General features: G+C 37.5%; 1 protein-coding gene across 1 annotated transcript in view; it reads left to right on the top strand.

Annotated features, from left to right (window-relative positions):
- ctnnd2a (catenin (cadherin-associated protein), delta 2a) overlaps positions 1-15,220 on the top strand; it is a gene marked incomplete at its 5' end in the record, with an annotated part of 234,924 nt that overhangs the window by 114,277 nt on the left and 105,427 nt on the right. The window contains 1 exon segment of the mRNA XM_014008486.1: positions 10,678-10,810. Within this exon segment, the coding sequence (XP_013863940.1) occupies positions 10,678-10,810 (133 nt within the window).

The following is a 15,220-nucleotide window of genomic DNA, read 5'->3' as shown; positions in this document are numbered from 1 at the left end:
GCGATTTGCTGAAACTGTCCCGTCGGGAAATATGTCGCTACGTCACACAGTGGAGTCTCTCTGATTGGTTGACGCGGCGCATCGTAAAGTTCAGATTTTCTAACTTCAGCGATTTGTGCCTCAGCGCGTCGAACGCTCAGATCGTTCAAATCGTTCAAATCGCGCTGCTCTAATCGCGCTTGAGGCGCCGCAGCACTTCCCGACGCTGCTTGAAGCGCGTCCACCATAGACTTTGTATGTAAACCTGATGCTCCTGATGCTGAARTCGCGTTTGGTGTGAACGCACCATCAGAAAACGTCATGGTTTCATAGAAAACTGTACAGACTGTAAAATAAAACCCAAACACAATATAAAGATATCTACGCAGCACCGGGAGAGACTAAAATCATATTGTCTGCACTCCGTATGTCCCCTTCAAGCTCCGACAGCCAACTATGATTKTAAAATTAGTAACGTTATGTACTTAAATTAAAATGATCAAAACTTCTTTTTTATGTTTATTTGGAGTCACAGAAAGTAAAATAACACTAAAAAGAAAGTTGTAGGCAGTTTGATTTAAAAAAAAAAAGTGAGCCTGGGGGGTCTCGCCTSTTGCACCAAAGCCAACTTATGTTCCATAAATTACTTAAGTGAAATAATTAAGTTTAGATAATTTAAAGTTTAAACATAGTTTGATCTAATCCGTTGTAGTTTTATTATGGATATTCAGTATTTTTTTTTTTACTTAACCTTTATTTAACCAAGCAACACATTAAGAAGAACTTCTTATTTACAATGTCAGCCTGGAGTTACAATGTGTACCAGGTTTATATTATCTCATAGCTTGTTGGGTTGAGTTCTGCTTCCTGTGCATCCCAAAGAAAACAACTGGCAACTCTCAAACAGTCAACCATAGGGGACATGGAGAGTGCTTTGGTAGCTTCCCTGGATAGCATTTTAATTAAGTTGCACTTTTAATTAAATAGACCTTTCAATACACTGAGAGTTTCTATTAGTGCATCTGCATGTGCATCCTGTTCACTGCTGTTTATCTGTTGAGTTTCTGTATTGTCTTATTGACTTCAATTCCTTAAATGCACTCCACCTGGGGGTGCACTGAGCAGCATTTGCATATGCAATCAAACACACTTACTGCAAGGTTCCTTATTGATGGTAACACGATTTACCCATTCTTAAACAGACTATATGCTTTAGAAAATAGTTTCAGCACTTTTTAAATGGGTTTCTGTGGAGAGGGTATGTGGAGCTAGTATCTTATCTGCAGTAAGCAGCAGTCAGAACAGTTTGGAGAGTCAAAGAAATGACTGCATTAAAATATAGCTTWGCCATCTAAAACAACCCAAACCTCCAAAATGGTAAGGTGCTAAAGCAAARTTGAAAACATAGGAATTTWGTTAACATTGGAACATTGGAARTTACTTTTCATRATACAAAATMGAGCAAGTTAAACTTACGATGTTCATGTAATGTCTGATCAGATATGTACAGTATATAATGTTTTCTTGTGATTCTGTTAAAACAAACTGAAGTTTGAATTGTTTTAAATGGTTGAATTTTCTCTGAATAGGTCACAATCTGACCAACTGTTAACTTGACTTCTTTTTGTGAATTCAACCTTCATTTTTCCAGTTTCATTCAGACTGCTGTCCATGACTATGGAGGATTTTGTTGTTGTTGTTGTTGTTGTTTTAATTGCTAAAACAAAAAAAGCAGTTTCTATCAAAAAACTTTTTTAAATTAAAAAAAAATTTTCTCCAATCCAAAAAACCCCCAGTAATTTTAACCAAACAAAAAAATTTCAACCATGGGACTGATATATAATAACAGCTATAGTTCCTCCTTAAGCTCCGCCCCGATGTTCATGTTCTGAGTTCAAAACTTTTTTGATTTTAACCTAAACCTTGGAGTTTCAGCCAGAAACTTAGCGCATAAAGCAAAGTTTAAGATTCAACCAAAGATTTCTGACTTTTTATTGTTTATTTTTTAAATTAATTTATTTATTTATTGGTTAAAAATAGATTTTTTTTATTGAAAAAAAATTTTTTGATAGAAACTGCTTTGTTGTTTGAACAATTAAAAAAAACACAATAACATCCATTCATGACTGGTACTATTGACAATAGACTAAATAATAGCACTTATACACATAAAACATTCAAAAAACTGTAAAAACATAAAATAAATAAAAAAACTGAACTTTTTCTTTTGCAAGTTTAATGTTATTTCAATTGCAGAGTTTATTGACAGCTAATTCGATTATTTTTTGATAGGTCAGTTGAATCCAATCACAGACAGACACTAATACATAATTGCATGACTGTTTATTTTTGTGCAGTTGGGAGGGGCTAAACGAGAGGATGCATATCTGGAGTTTCAGAAAAAAACACAGATTACATTTTTTTCCTTTTTTATATTCAGCTCATAAGCTTTTCTGCCTTTTCAGTGATGCTCTGATGAAGATTGATGCTCCGGTTCTAATTTGCATCTGCTTTAGTATGCACACTGCCACTCTGTCCATCCCTGACCCACCAATCCATTACCAGACATAACAGGCCTTGTCCAATCAGATTAAGGCCAGTGGGACAGGCTTCCTGTGTGGAGCTGACACTCACATTCACTGTGGGCAAAGCTGGACGGATTTAAATCAGGTTAGGATCCAAAATCGATAGTTTTGAAATGTTTAATTCACTACCATGCACCACGTTCGATGGTGAAAAATAGATGATGATATTAGAAGTCTGCACTGTGTAACTATACTGAATGTATTGAACGCAAGTATATTTATATCATCTTGCTCGTCTTAATTAGGTCATCTACACCCCCAGTTCAGGCTTAATTGGCTATAACTGGTGTTATACATTTCACATTGCAATTCTATATTTTAATCAATAAAAATAGCACAACTAGTGGACCTGGTATACAACACATGCKTTTCTGTCCATGAATATCATGTTGCCTTCAAGATTTTTTTTTTCTTTCTGAGTGAAAATAGATTTGGTGAAAACATTAATTTACAAATCTATGTAAGCATCAGTAACTTGTATCTGAGGTTGAGTAATGCATGTTTTATGCACATAGCCTGAACTGCATCACAAAAATGGCCACAACTCAGCTGATTTAATAGGTATTGAGCTCAAATTTGGTGTGGAAGGAACTGAAAGGCTTCCCCAACTTATAGTCTGAGAAATCATTGTGCAAAATCTGTTTTAAAAACTGTCAACTGCATCTGTGTTTTAACAAAGCATTTCCCACAAACCGCTACACTAGATTTATTGAAATATTCAGAAAGTAGTCACTGGATTTACATTTTCAGCTGACTACCTTATAGAGTCAAACCAGTTCAAGATGACAATAGTTAGGTATAGTAAACACAAAATAGCTCCTACCTAGTCCATTTTACAGATACTGACATAAATCGGGTAACCCAAATGTCATTTTTAACAAATACTTCAATCCTCGAAGCATTTTTAGTGTCTCATGCGATTACATGTAATCTTACTCCACCTTTATAGGCTGCATTACTGTTTCAGCAACTTTTAATAAAAAATATATATACTTTTGAGGTCAAACAAATTAATTTCAATAAATTACAAGTTAAGCAGGGCAGGAAATTTCTAATTTTTGTATAGAAAAAAAATATTGAACTTAGACACTAAAATATTGAACTGAACTGTGCATTTTCTGTATTGTTGCGCCCCTACTTCTCCATGCTTTCTCATTATAATATCTCATTCTCATATATGTATCTTTCATAAACTCTGACATAAAAGGCAAAGAGCGATTGACACTAATGTTTAGACATGCTGGATTTACAGTATTTATATATTATTTAGCTAAAAGTAAAACCAAAGGAAAGTTTGGTGTTAAAATAAGTGATAAAATTTAGTATTTAGTGTTCAGTTCTGTTTATAAAGTCAAACATAAAAAACATTTTTTACTCTAAGTTTCTGTAAAAATCCAAATACTAGAACAGTTTTGTGCTCCGAGAGCTGCAAAATATCCAGAACATTACRTTTTGACACATTTTCAAGGACTCAAAACAAACCCATGTTCCTGTGCTCCTGCTCTTTGTTTCACACAGACTGAGTTTTACTTGTCAGTTATTTTGGCTGATGGGCACATGTCCCAGTGTGTGGGCAGTGGTTCTGATGGAGTTTTTCTCTCACAAACAATGGGTTTGAAGAGAAGCAATATTAACAAGCATGGTGACAAACATAAAAGAAATGCTTCCGTAGCACTATTAGTGTAAAAGGTTTGGTATTTAGCATTCAAATWTATTGAAATGTATCTGAGTTTACACAATTATCACCAGCCGCTAAAGGCAAAAGACTGTGTGTTTGTCTGTGTTGGCAATATATCTTGTGTCACGATGGAAAAATCTGAATTTTACAGATATTAAGCTACACTTTGATATAGCTGAAAAGCTTCTTCAACACATTCTCCAGGAGCTAACACATCTTTGTAAATCTCACATTATCAGTGTCATTTTCAAGGTTTGATCAAAATAGTCTGCAACTAAGTCCTTTCTCAGTTTAAGCTGATTTTAGTTGAAGTCTTTGGCATGAAARGCGGCAGGAAATATACATTTCTACACAGAATGCTCAGCGTTTAATTTAATGATGCGTCTTTCTTTGTGAGACAAAAGTCAATAAATGCAAAGGCTTTGTTACGTGAGATCAGTCACACTTCAAGTTAGATGAAGCTTCCAGGAAGTTAAAATGAGTCAGTGTGATATCCTCTGAAGTCCTGTCTTCTGAACGATGTGTGTGTGTTTGCGCCTGTGCGTGGATGTCAGCATCAAAACCCAATAACCACACAACAGTCTTGCTTTGTTATATTACTCCGTCTTTGTCTCCACCCTCTTTCCCCCCTGCCACCAGCCCCCGCCCCCTTTTTTCTCTTTCTTCTCGCTCTGTAAGACTGCTCTCCTGCCACACCTAATCTTTCCACTGAAAATATTTTGCTGCATCACACCTCCGCACGCCTCAAGAAATTGCCAACCAACTCATCTAATCAGGAACACAAAGCTCAGTGCTGCGGCAGTCGCGCACTTTATTTTCAAGCACACCGGTGTGCCGTATCAAGAACACAAAGCTTGGATATAAAAAGAGTAAAGATGAACCAAAAGCTGAGAAGGTTGCCTAAAGAACACAGCACAGCAGCAGATCATGTTGCAGTTTCTTCAGAAACCTTTGGGGTGTTTAGTGTGAATCCAGAAACTTTGTTTTTCTTTGATCGTTTTTTTTTTTTTCCACTTTGCAGGCCTTTTTTGCATCCTGCTGTTTTACATCAGTGGCACGGCACCTGGTGGTGCACCTACCAGGGTTTTGGCTCTCATTAGCACCTGTGCTGACATGACTGGCACCTCATCTGAGGCTTGTTTTCCCCTTTCTTCTTCACTTTAATATAACCCAAATTCTGAAAAAGGTTGTGCAAAACATAAATAAAACCAGAATAATTTTCAAATCCCCTACAATGAAACATAATAAGTGTATTAAATGTTGAAACGAGACTACATTTTTCAGATAGTTATGGTCATTTTTTAATTTTAGATGCCTTTTCAGATAAGTGTTCTTCCCATGCCAGCTACCATAATGCACCCCCATACCATCAGAGAGGCAGACTTTTAAACTCTGTGCTTATAACAGGCTGGGTGATTGTTTTACCCTCTCTGAGTGGTGTTCAAATATAGAAAGGTTGTCAAACTCATTTTCACCATGGGTCATATGAGCGTTACGGTGGCCCTCAAAGGGCCGGTTGTAATTATATTTTGATGTTTCATGTTTAAGTTAGACTAAAACAGTGTTTTAAAACATCCTTTTAAAAACACTAAAAATTACTAAGTGTACGACTGACGAAATCTGAAATATATAATACAGAAATAATATTAAAAGTAAAAGTAGGAGTGTTTTACTCACTGATTTAGTTGTAGTGAGTAGCTGCCTTCTTAAATTCTGAACACTTCCAGTTTCTGACAGAGAATTCCCATGGATGATCGTCATGCATTATGGGAGATGCAATTCATGGTCAATGTTGGCTTTAAAGCCACTTGTATTGAGATAACACTGAGCTACCCAACTAAATTGCTCAAATACTTAAAGCCAATGGCTCAGGGGTAGGACAAGAATTATTATGTTTCACTTTTTAAATTTGTTTATTTTGTTGCATTTAATCATAAATTTGACATTTACCATTGATATAAGAAACAATTTTCATATTAAATAAAAAAAATGTTTTGTTTAGTTTTTTCTTGGGAGGTGCCCCACCTTGGTAGGTCAAAGGAGAGTCACCTGTGGGCCTTGCATTTGAGACATGATATATGGCTTCTTCTTTCCACGATGGAGCTTTAAGCAGAAATTTTGGATGGCATGGCAAACAGTGTTTACAGGCAAGAATTTGTGAAAGAACACAGCAGTGTTGTCTGAGCCCATGAACTGATGTCCAGGATAGAATCAAACCTGGTTTTAATGTTGAAGGCCAGACAATCTTGGGAGAACTTGCCAACTCCACACAGAAAGTCCAGGGGACTTGCAAAATATTACATTTTCTTTCATTTACCTTTTACACACATCTGTTTTTTTTTTTTTTTTTTTTTGAATTGGGGTTGTATTTCCAATCTCTTGTCAGCTTCCATCTGCCAGTTGATCCCACTGAAACTTTGTTCTTACGTAAACCCTTCTTCCTTTCTCCTCCTCCTGTGTTTCACTGTCTCCATTTTTCTCTGCTCCTCTCACTCTTCCCATCACTACCAGGGGTTTTTAATTAATGGCGAGCCACGATGCTTATCTTATCAGCAGATCACTCTGCTTTCTAATAACCACACTGACAGAGCTGGATAGGCTGCAGGGGATGGATGACACACGCATGCATACACACTCAAACACACTCTTAAGCAAGAATTCGCATCACCACATCCTTCAGTGCTTGTATATGTTTAAGTAAAGATGTAAATGAATATAAATACACATACGGTCACGAATACCAACAGGCAGAGAGGCAAGAGTGTTCACAAACACACACAATGATCCTGTCTTTAACTTGCCACACATACTCAAGCACACACCCAAACAAACTACCCCTATGGTATCTGGCTGTGTGATTTAACAAGCCCCGTTTGAGGGTCTCTCCTCCTAAGTCCCTTAAATGCCTTGGGAATCCCTCCCTCATCCTCCCTGTATCTATCTCTCTTCTGCCTCCCTCCTCCTGTCCTGCTTTCTCGCTGAATGAACACTTATCATTCRGCAGATAAAGAGCTGTCCACACTGGAGCTGGCTTTATCTTTGAGAGCCGTGTTTACTCCCCCGGGAATGTGCCACTTTCACCAATGTTTTACACACGCCACTCACTTGATCTGGCAGAAATAATGTAAAGCGTCGAGGCTYTATCGCCCGCCCTAGAAGTCGGAGTGATAATGAAGTTGTTGCCCATGGCTGTGTCTGTGTCTGTGCATTTGTATGCAACATTAGTAAAGTAACATACTGTAAAGTCATGTGCGAATCTTAATGAAACTCTCAGAAATGAATAGTTATCAATCCCATGGAGTCAATCCCATKAAAGTTGGTGTCAACCCAAAATAAAATGGCCACCATGGCTGATATTAGTCAGTACAAAACTGTGTGTTAAAAATATATTGAACTAAACTGAGTGATAGAATATATGCAGGACATTAACCCACTTTATGAAATAATGCATAAGGTCATTTATAAAGTTTGACCAAAATAACTTCCTGTCTATGCATTTTGGTAGGGAGGTAGGTAATATTAATTGAATGAATGCTACTCCTTTACTTCCCTGGTATGGTGCAGGATGAGGGTTCAAAATTAAGACTATTGCGCCAACAGCAATTGCTTCATCCTTGTATCAGGAGGCCATATCTATTTCTAAGCCAGCTATTGATCTGATTAATGATAGGCTAGCCCTGGTAACTGAGAGTCTTGTTTTATTCATTTGTGTTAGCATTGGAGAGGCTGGCGACCATAAATATCAAAGGCATTTATGAAATGTAGAGTTATAAAAAATATCTGTATAAATTATAATTAAATATAGAGAAGCCTAATTTAATATCCTGTCAAAAACTGTAAAAAGCCCCAACTTAATAGTTCTGACTTTTGTCATAATTCAGCTAAAGAGAAAAAAACACAACTGTCTACCAATAGACGAGGGCAAACAAAGCTGCTAATTCAGGTGGTAACTATGTCTGCTTCCAGCTTTATGTTTTATGTTTATGCTTGACTTCATGTTGAACAATAAATTCTGTCTAAGAAGCACCTCTCAGTGCGCGTCGTTTATAGGTTTCGTATGTCAACCCTTTTTTGTTGAGAAAGTTTTCTTTGTTAAAAAAAGTTTGTGTCTAAAAGGTAAACGGCCTATCCATCCTAGTCGCGACTCGCTAGCCTCTCCAATGCTAATGCAAGTTTATCCATCCTAGTCGCTAGCCTCTTCAGTGCTAACCCCAGCTTATCCATGCTAGTCGCTAGCCTCTCCAATGCTAATGCAAGTTTATCCATGCTAGTCGCTAGCCTCTCCAATGCTAACTTCTGCTTATCCATGCTAGTCGCTAGCCTCTCCAATGCTAATGCAAGTTTATCCATGCTAGTCGCTAGCCTCTCCAATCCTAAGGCTAAAATGAATAGTCTCCTTCTCATTTGCCAGTGCCAACTTCTCAGTTACCGGGGCCAGGTGCTCAGTTAGCGGTGCTGGCCTATCAATAATTAGACCAATAGCTGGTTTAGGAATAGATATAGCCTTATAAGGATGTAGCAACCACTGGTTGCGCAACAGTCTTAATTTTGGCCCTCGTACCATGCCATAACCTACTGCAATAACCTTGGATTCACACACATCGTCCCCATTGTTTTTTTAACTCCTCCAAATGAATCAATTTCCTCAATATTTGCTACATTTTCCTGTGTGAGCTGGCCGWGCTCAGGGGTAAAATTAATTGTAATAGCATGTGGGGATTACAGTGAGCTGCATTTTGCACTACAACCATGAAGGCAGAAACAACAAAATCAATCCTCAAACACAGTGATCGATGAAGGCCTCTAAATTTCCATCACAAGTTTTTTTTTTGTTTTGTTTTTTTGTCGAATACTTTTGAAAGTTGACAGTTTCTTGAAAGTACCTGAGAACTGGAGAGACAGGAGCAGAGGAAACTGTGCAGAGTGTTTATTGAAGAAAATGTTGCAGCTGTTTGCAGGAACGTTGGTGTGTGTGTGTGTGTGTGTGCGTGCACTCATAATTTCCTAATTTTGGGGCCTGTAGCAAAACAATTATTAGCCCCAGATAACACAATAAAGGAAATAATTTCCTGAGTATTACCAAGGGACACAGCATTTATTTCCCTTTGTCCACAGTGTTCATAAGCATGTAAACTTTTAACGGTTGAAAGTACAGAACAAAACTCTGCACACAGCATGCAGGCATGAGTGACGCTGCAATTCTTTCAACGTTTTACCTCCTTTTAAAACTCTCAGGTTGTTCTGCTACAATGAGCTAACATGTTATTTATGTAAATTGGCTTTGTTGCACAGGAAACAAATTCAATTTTTGACTTCAACATTTCACTGTGGACACATAGTTACAACACAAAACTCCTCCCCTCACTCTGGAGACTCAATCTTGTGACCCACAGCTTTATGCCAGAGTCAAGTCTCACCCCAGGTATGATGTCATTGTCATGCCCCTAAAACAAGGACGTAAACACTTCTAAGACGTAAAACATTACATGTTTATRCTGTTGTTACGAGGCACAAATTAAAATGAAGACTTGTCGATTCTGTTTAAATTAAATTATTACAATTCATAACAAAGTATAAAATATAAAAGTATATGTAAAATTCAGTTAATCAGTCACAAAATATCCTTCATCATCATCTTTGCCTTCAGTGTCGGGCACCAAAAGCTGCTTGTTCCTCTGCTACATTTAGAGGTTAGGTCTCCGATGAGGTGTCTAATCTATTGTTAATGGATGCGAGTAGAGGGGCTCTCAGGACTCGGGGACGGTCTCCTCTGTTGTCACCTCCTGGCTGGACATGTTCTGAACATCWTATATGGGAGATGTTCAAGGAGGACATTGGAGACAGATGAATGTCAGAACTCTCCTTATCTGGTTTCTTTTGAATTACAGCCTCAGTGGCTTTTCTMTTCGGTCCATCCCGGTGGACTAAACTCCTCACCCGAGCTCTTAAAGTAAGCAGAGTTGCCCTTTAAAATGATGTTATTTTAAATGTTTTTTTCCCCACTGGTTCTTGATTTTGAAATATTTCTGGAAGCCAACTGCTTAACCTGTTGGCATCATCTTTTACTCACATTTTCAATATCTGTCCATTTGTTAATTTTCTTTCCCTGCTTCTTCTTGCACTTGGAGTCCATCTCTAACAGTCACTGTGCATAAAGTGGGACACAATTTGAATACATTACAAGTCCATCAAAGGGTCCCATAAAAACAATTATCTGAGTTTGCTTTGTGTGGCTAAAAMCATAATTAGTAAATTTCTGTGCCTAACCTTTAATGTATAAACACTGCAGTCACTGAAATGAATGGTTAAAGCTCTTTTCTTTTTAGGATGTTGGGGAATAAAGTCTGATTTTATTGGACTTGTTTCAGATAAGCTCTTGTTTTTGAGGTGAACCTGCTGAAGACATCTAAGCACCTCTGTCTGTTTTCTCTACAGAGAGTTTGGGTGGAGAGATCCGGAGCTGCCAGAGGTGATCCAGATGTTGCAGCACCAGTTCCCCTCGGTGCAGTCCAATGCTGCAGCCTACCTGCAGCACCTCTGCTTTGGAGACAACAAAATCAAAGCTGAGGTATGCTGCTGTAAATTTGTGGTGGGGGGGGGGACTTAGGTAAATAAATAGAACCTGTGTTGCTGAAACAGAAATGATTGGAACATCAGTGATAAAATCCATCATGTGCTGTGAATTAGGAACCAAGTWAAAGCTGTCTGTCAAAAATAAAGCTTGCTGCACTCTCAATTCTGAAGCCATATGTACCTAAATAAAGTTAAGTATTTCAAATTTGTAATTTTCCATCTCAAAAAAACACTTTTGTTGGGAAGCTCATTTAAAAACACTCACAATAAACCTTTTAATAAAAGCGATGACACTCGAAAAAGCAGCGTGGACCATCCGATGGACTCGCATTCAGACATGTCTGTATAAAAACACTTTCACCTCCTCTCATTGCGTTCATTTATAATCACTTTGCTCTTACATGAGGTGGAGAGTTGGTGGTTTATTTTTTGTTTGTTTTGTTTCACATTAAAACAGACAAACGGTGGAAGAATATAAAGCTGTTTTMTGCAACCTCATCTAACTGTGGCACCATTTGCTGAAAAAAAAAGTGTTTTATCATGTCAGCTATCACGCAGAAAATTTGACCCAAATGCAGGAAGTAAGGACACCGGTTCAGAAAAGAATTCAATACTTAAAGTGACAAACTCAAACCAGACTAACAGGTAACCAGAAACATGAACGTGAACAAACATGAAGGACTGCACAACAATTTAATACTTGAGCATATCTAGACATGCCACACACATTCCCACAAACTCATTCTGCTAAATAAAAAGCAACATTCTTACTAACAATTATAGTATAAAACACTGAAAGGTRTGTAAACCTGACACCTGAAGACAAAACTTTCATTCAGTTCTGTTTACTATGCCCACCCACACAAATTGCACACATATCCAAATACAATCCTAAAATCCAGCTTCCATGAAATTCATCACATTTAATTCCACTCCCACGTAGCTCTGAAACAAACACAAGTGTTAGTTTTTTTAATGGGTGTCATTAGAGTGTGAATCAGTAAAGAAAGTAATTCATGGGCCTTGAAAGTGTCTGCGTTTGTCTGTCCTCATAAAGATAATTTATAAAGACTTGGCTGCTGCTGAACTCTTTCCACATAGAAACAAATTATCTAAACAAAATAACACATGTGCAGAGCAGTGCTTCACACTTTTCCACCTATGAATACCCCCACTTAACCCCTGTTCTTCAAATGGCCTTTTACTGAAAAACAACCTGAACTGATGATCACCAAACCAGATATGGGTTAATAATTTGGTAAAATATCCATCGTCTATTGAGAGAGAGAATATTTTAGTTGAGAGCTGAAAATAGCTTGGAAAACTGCTAAGAGTAAACCAAAACAAATAAATAAAATAAAATAAAATAAAATAACTAATAATTGTTGCTCTTGTTTTGTTGTAGAGTATCCACTTGTCCTTTCACAGGCAGTTTAATTCATAATAAAATATCTTCTCTAATCACTATATTTCTCTGCATTGATTGATTTTCTTATGATAAAACTTAAGAAAACAGACTTGTCTACATATTAAAACTAAAAGGTGCTATATTAAACATTTCAGACTAGGTTTTAACCTTGTAAGCACAATAATKATTATATTATATATTTACATAAAATACTAAACTGTATTATACATATCCACAGTTATCAAAGGGAGCCTTATTGGAAAGGGTAAGACAGCACACTATTTATTAGTCACTAATAAACATGTATAAATGTCATAAGGGAAACTTATGAATAGTGTACTTTTTTACACTTTACAATAACACTACCTTTGATAATTGTGGATATGTATAATGCAGTAATACAGAACAATAGTATGTAAAATATGTGTTTATTGCGCCTACAAGGTAATAACCTAGTCTGGAATGTTTAAAATGGCACCTTTTAGATGTAATATGCGTATTAACAGATTTGGCTCACTATTTGGCAAGAAACTGTACAGTTTTGTCTCTTTCTTGTCCTTTATTGATGCATAATAAACACTTATCAATGATTTATAAAGTGTTTACAGATAAGTTAATAATCTATCTATAAAATATTTATAAGCCATCAATAAGGGAAGCCTTATTGTAAAGTGGTACAATTTTTTTCCCATGAAAAATAAACATTTTATTTTAACTTAATTGTTTTTTATTTATTTATTGTTATTCTTTCCATAAGAGACTGAAGCCTCTGGTGCAGATTTTCCAAGTTGGGAGTTTTGTAGAAGTCAGTTCTGTGACTTTACTGTTCTTTCCTTTAGAACAATATTACATAGGTTAATACTTTGTTTGGCCCAGTTTAGAATACCCAAGAGAACGATGTTAGCCAGGGGCCAAAAACCCAATTAGCCAATGGTTCAGAGGCTCTAAGACACAGTTACCTCCGAGGAAGTGTTAGGCCAAACAAMAAACTGGTGTATAGTGTATTTTTCAGACTCTGATCAGAATTGTATCCCTCCTTTTCTGTGTATTTTTGGGTATCTAATGCAATTCCATTGTGTTTAAATTCAAATTCTTTAAAAAAAAAAACTCCAAGTTATTTAAACACAATAAACTAACACTCAAGTGTTCAAACAAAATAAATTAATTACTACATTTATTATTCATTGGTATCCCTCAGYACCAACTGTTTGCAGAATTGCCAGCCTTTAAACATTTTCTGTTGTTAGTTTGGCCTTTTTAAATCGCTCTTTTCACTTTATAATAATCTTTTGCTTCTGCRAATTTCAGCTTTCCAGATTTCTTGGAATCAAACTCACTTCAAAGTAGATGCGCAGATAAATCGATGTCTGGGTGCTGCAGATGGTTGAATAGATAGATTATTGCGTTCCACGGTCCCCGGCTCGCGTGTCACACGTGCATCCTGTTGCCACATTTCTTACGCCGACAGCTCYGGTGATTCTCACAGTCGCAGCTGTCACCGCTGCTCACGGTTACCAGGCAATGCTGTCGCTGTGGGTTACAAAACAGGCGTGACCGCAGCCGAACAGCGGGAGACGAAAAACAAATCAATCTGCACCTGTAATCTTCTTTACATGGAGTAGAGGTAAAAGTTACAACGGCACCGGCGAGCGAGCCTTTATAGCTCAGAGGCAACACAATGTAAAACTAAAATGGCTCTGGAGAAAGACCAGATTAACTGTGACAAACTTAAAGAGGTGAAGAAAGAGGTGCAGGGAGTGTCACGAGAGAGGGGATGAGCTGTGGGGGGCAAAAKAGGGACACCTCATCAGGTTAAGGAAATTGTGTGTCTAATCCCAAAAGTTCAACCCATCATTTATTCCATTCCTGCTTCCATTTAAATGAAACAGATAAGCAAAGTCCCGTAACCTGATTAAACCCACTGCGTCCCCGCTCTCATTACTTTCTGCTGCTTTCTGATCGTTTGTTCACGTTTTATTCAATTTAACTCTTTCTGTGTCTTCCTGAGGGGTTGTTAAACAGAAAACCTTTCTAGGGCAAATGCCCCAATTACTTAAATCACATATTTAAAGTCTGCTCTTTGCAGTACGTTGTTGCAATAATTTCACTCTCTGTTCCAAAGGTGTAATATAACTGCAGCAAAATAGAAATGTAAAACTATAAGCTTTATGTAGTTATATATACTGTATTAGGAACATTATATCACATTTAGGCAGAAAAGTAATGTTTATAACATTTCAGTCAAATATCAGAATTACTGACTCCACTCAACCAGGACAGTTTGATTATTGTTTTATTTATTTTTTTATGTTTTGTCCTGATGCACCTCAGTAATCCAGGTAGAAAAATCAAAAAGAAAAAATAAGTAGGTCCTCTGGATGGGTTCTTCTTTAGTGAAACGTTTAATCTCTCCTCCAAGAGACTTCTTCACTCTGATGAGTTTCAGGTGAACTCAGCCTTATAAGCACTGCCTCCACATGGACAAACAGGTTAGTCGCATGTAAAAGAGGATCATCAGCCAAACAATAGGTCGTTAGAGCCGTGATTGGCTCTTTTGTTCAGAGAGGGTCATGTGGACCAACACCTGATTATCGTTGGGGCCCTGATTCACACATTTTGCTCACAGGGGGCGGAGTCACGAAGGCCTCCACCTCTGTTTAATGGTGGACGTTTTTTCTTCACAAAGATGGCTTCCTTTACTCCTCTCTTAAACCAATGTTCCTCTCTATCAAGGATAAGAACATCTTCAACCCTGAAAGAGTGACCGCTGGCCTGTAGATGAGTGTAAACTGCAGAGTCCTGACCTGTAGATGAGTGCAAACTGCAGAGTCCTGACCTGTAGATGAGTGTAAACTGCAGTCCTGACCTGTAGATGAGTGTAAAATGCAGTCCTGACCTGTAGATGTGTGTAAACTGCAGAGTCCTGACCTGTAGATGAGTGCAAACTGCAGAGTCCTGACCTGTAGATGAGTGTAAACTGCAGTCTTGACCTGTAGA

The sequence above is a fragment of the Austrofundulus limnaeus genome, unplaced genomic scaffold (assembly GCF_001266775.1).
Source record: "Austrofundulus limnaeus strain Quisiro unplaced genomic scaffold, Austrofundulus_limnaeus-1.0 Scaffold50, whole genome shotgun sequence".
In the NCBI taxonomy this organism is placed as follows: domain Eukaryota; kingdom Metazoa; phylum Chordata; class Actinopteri; order Cyprinodontiformes; family Rivulidae; genus Austrofundulus; species Austrofundulus limnaeus.
Note: the sequence above shows the minus strand (reverse complement) of the source record. Positions and strands in the feature narration are given on the sequence as shown.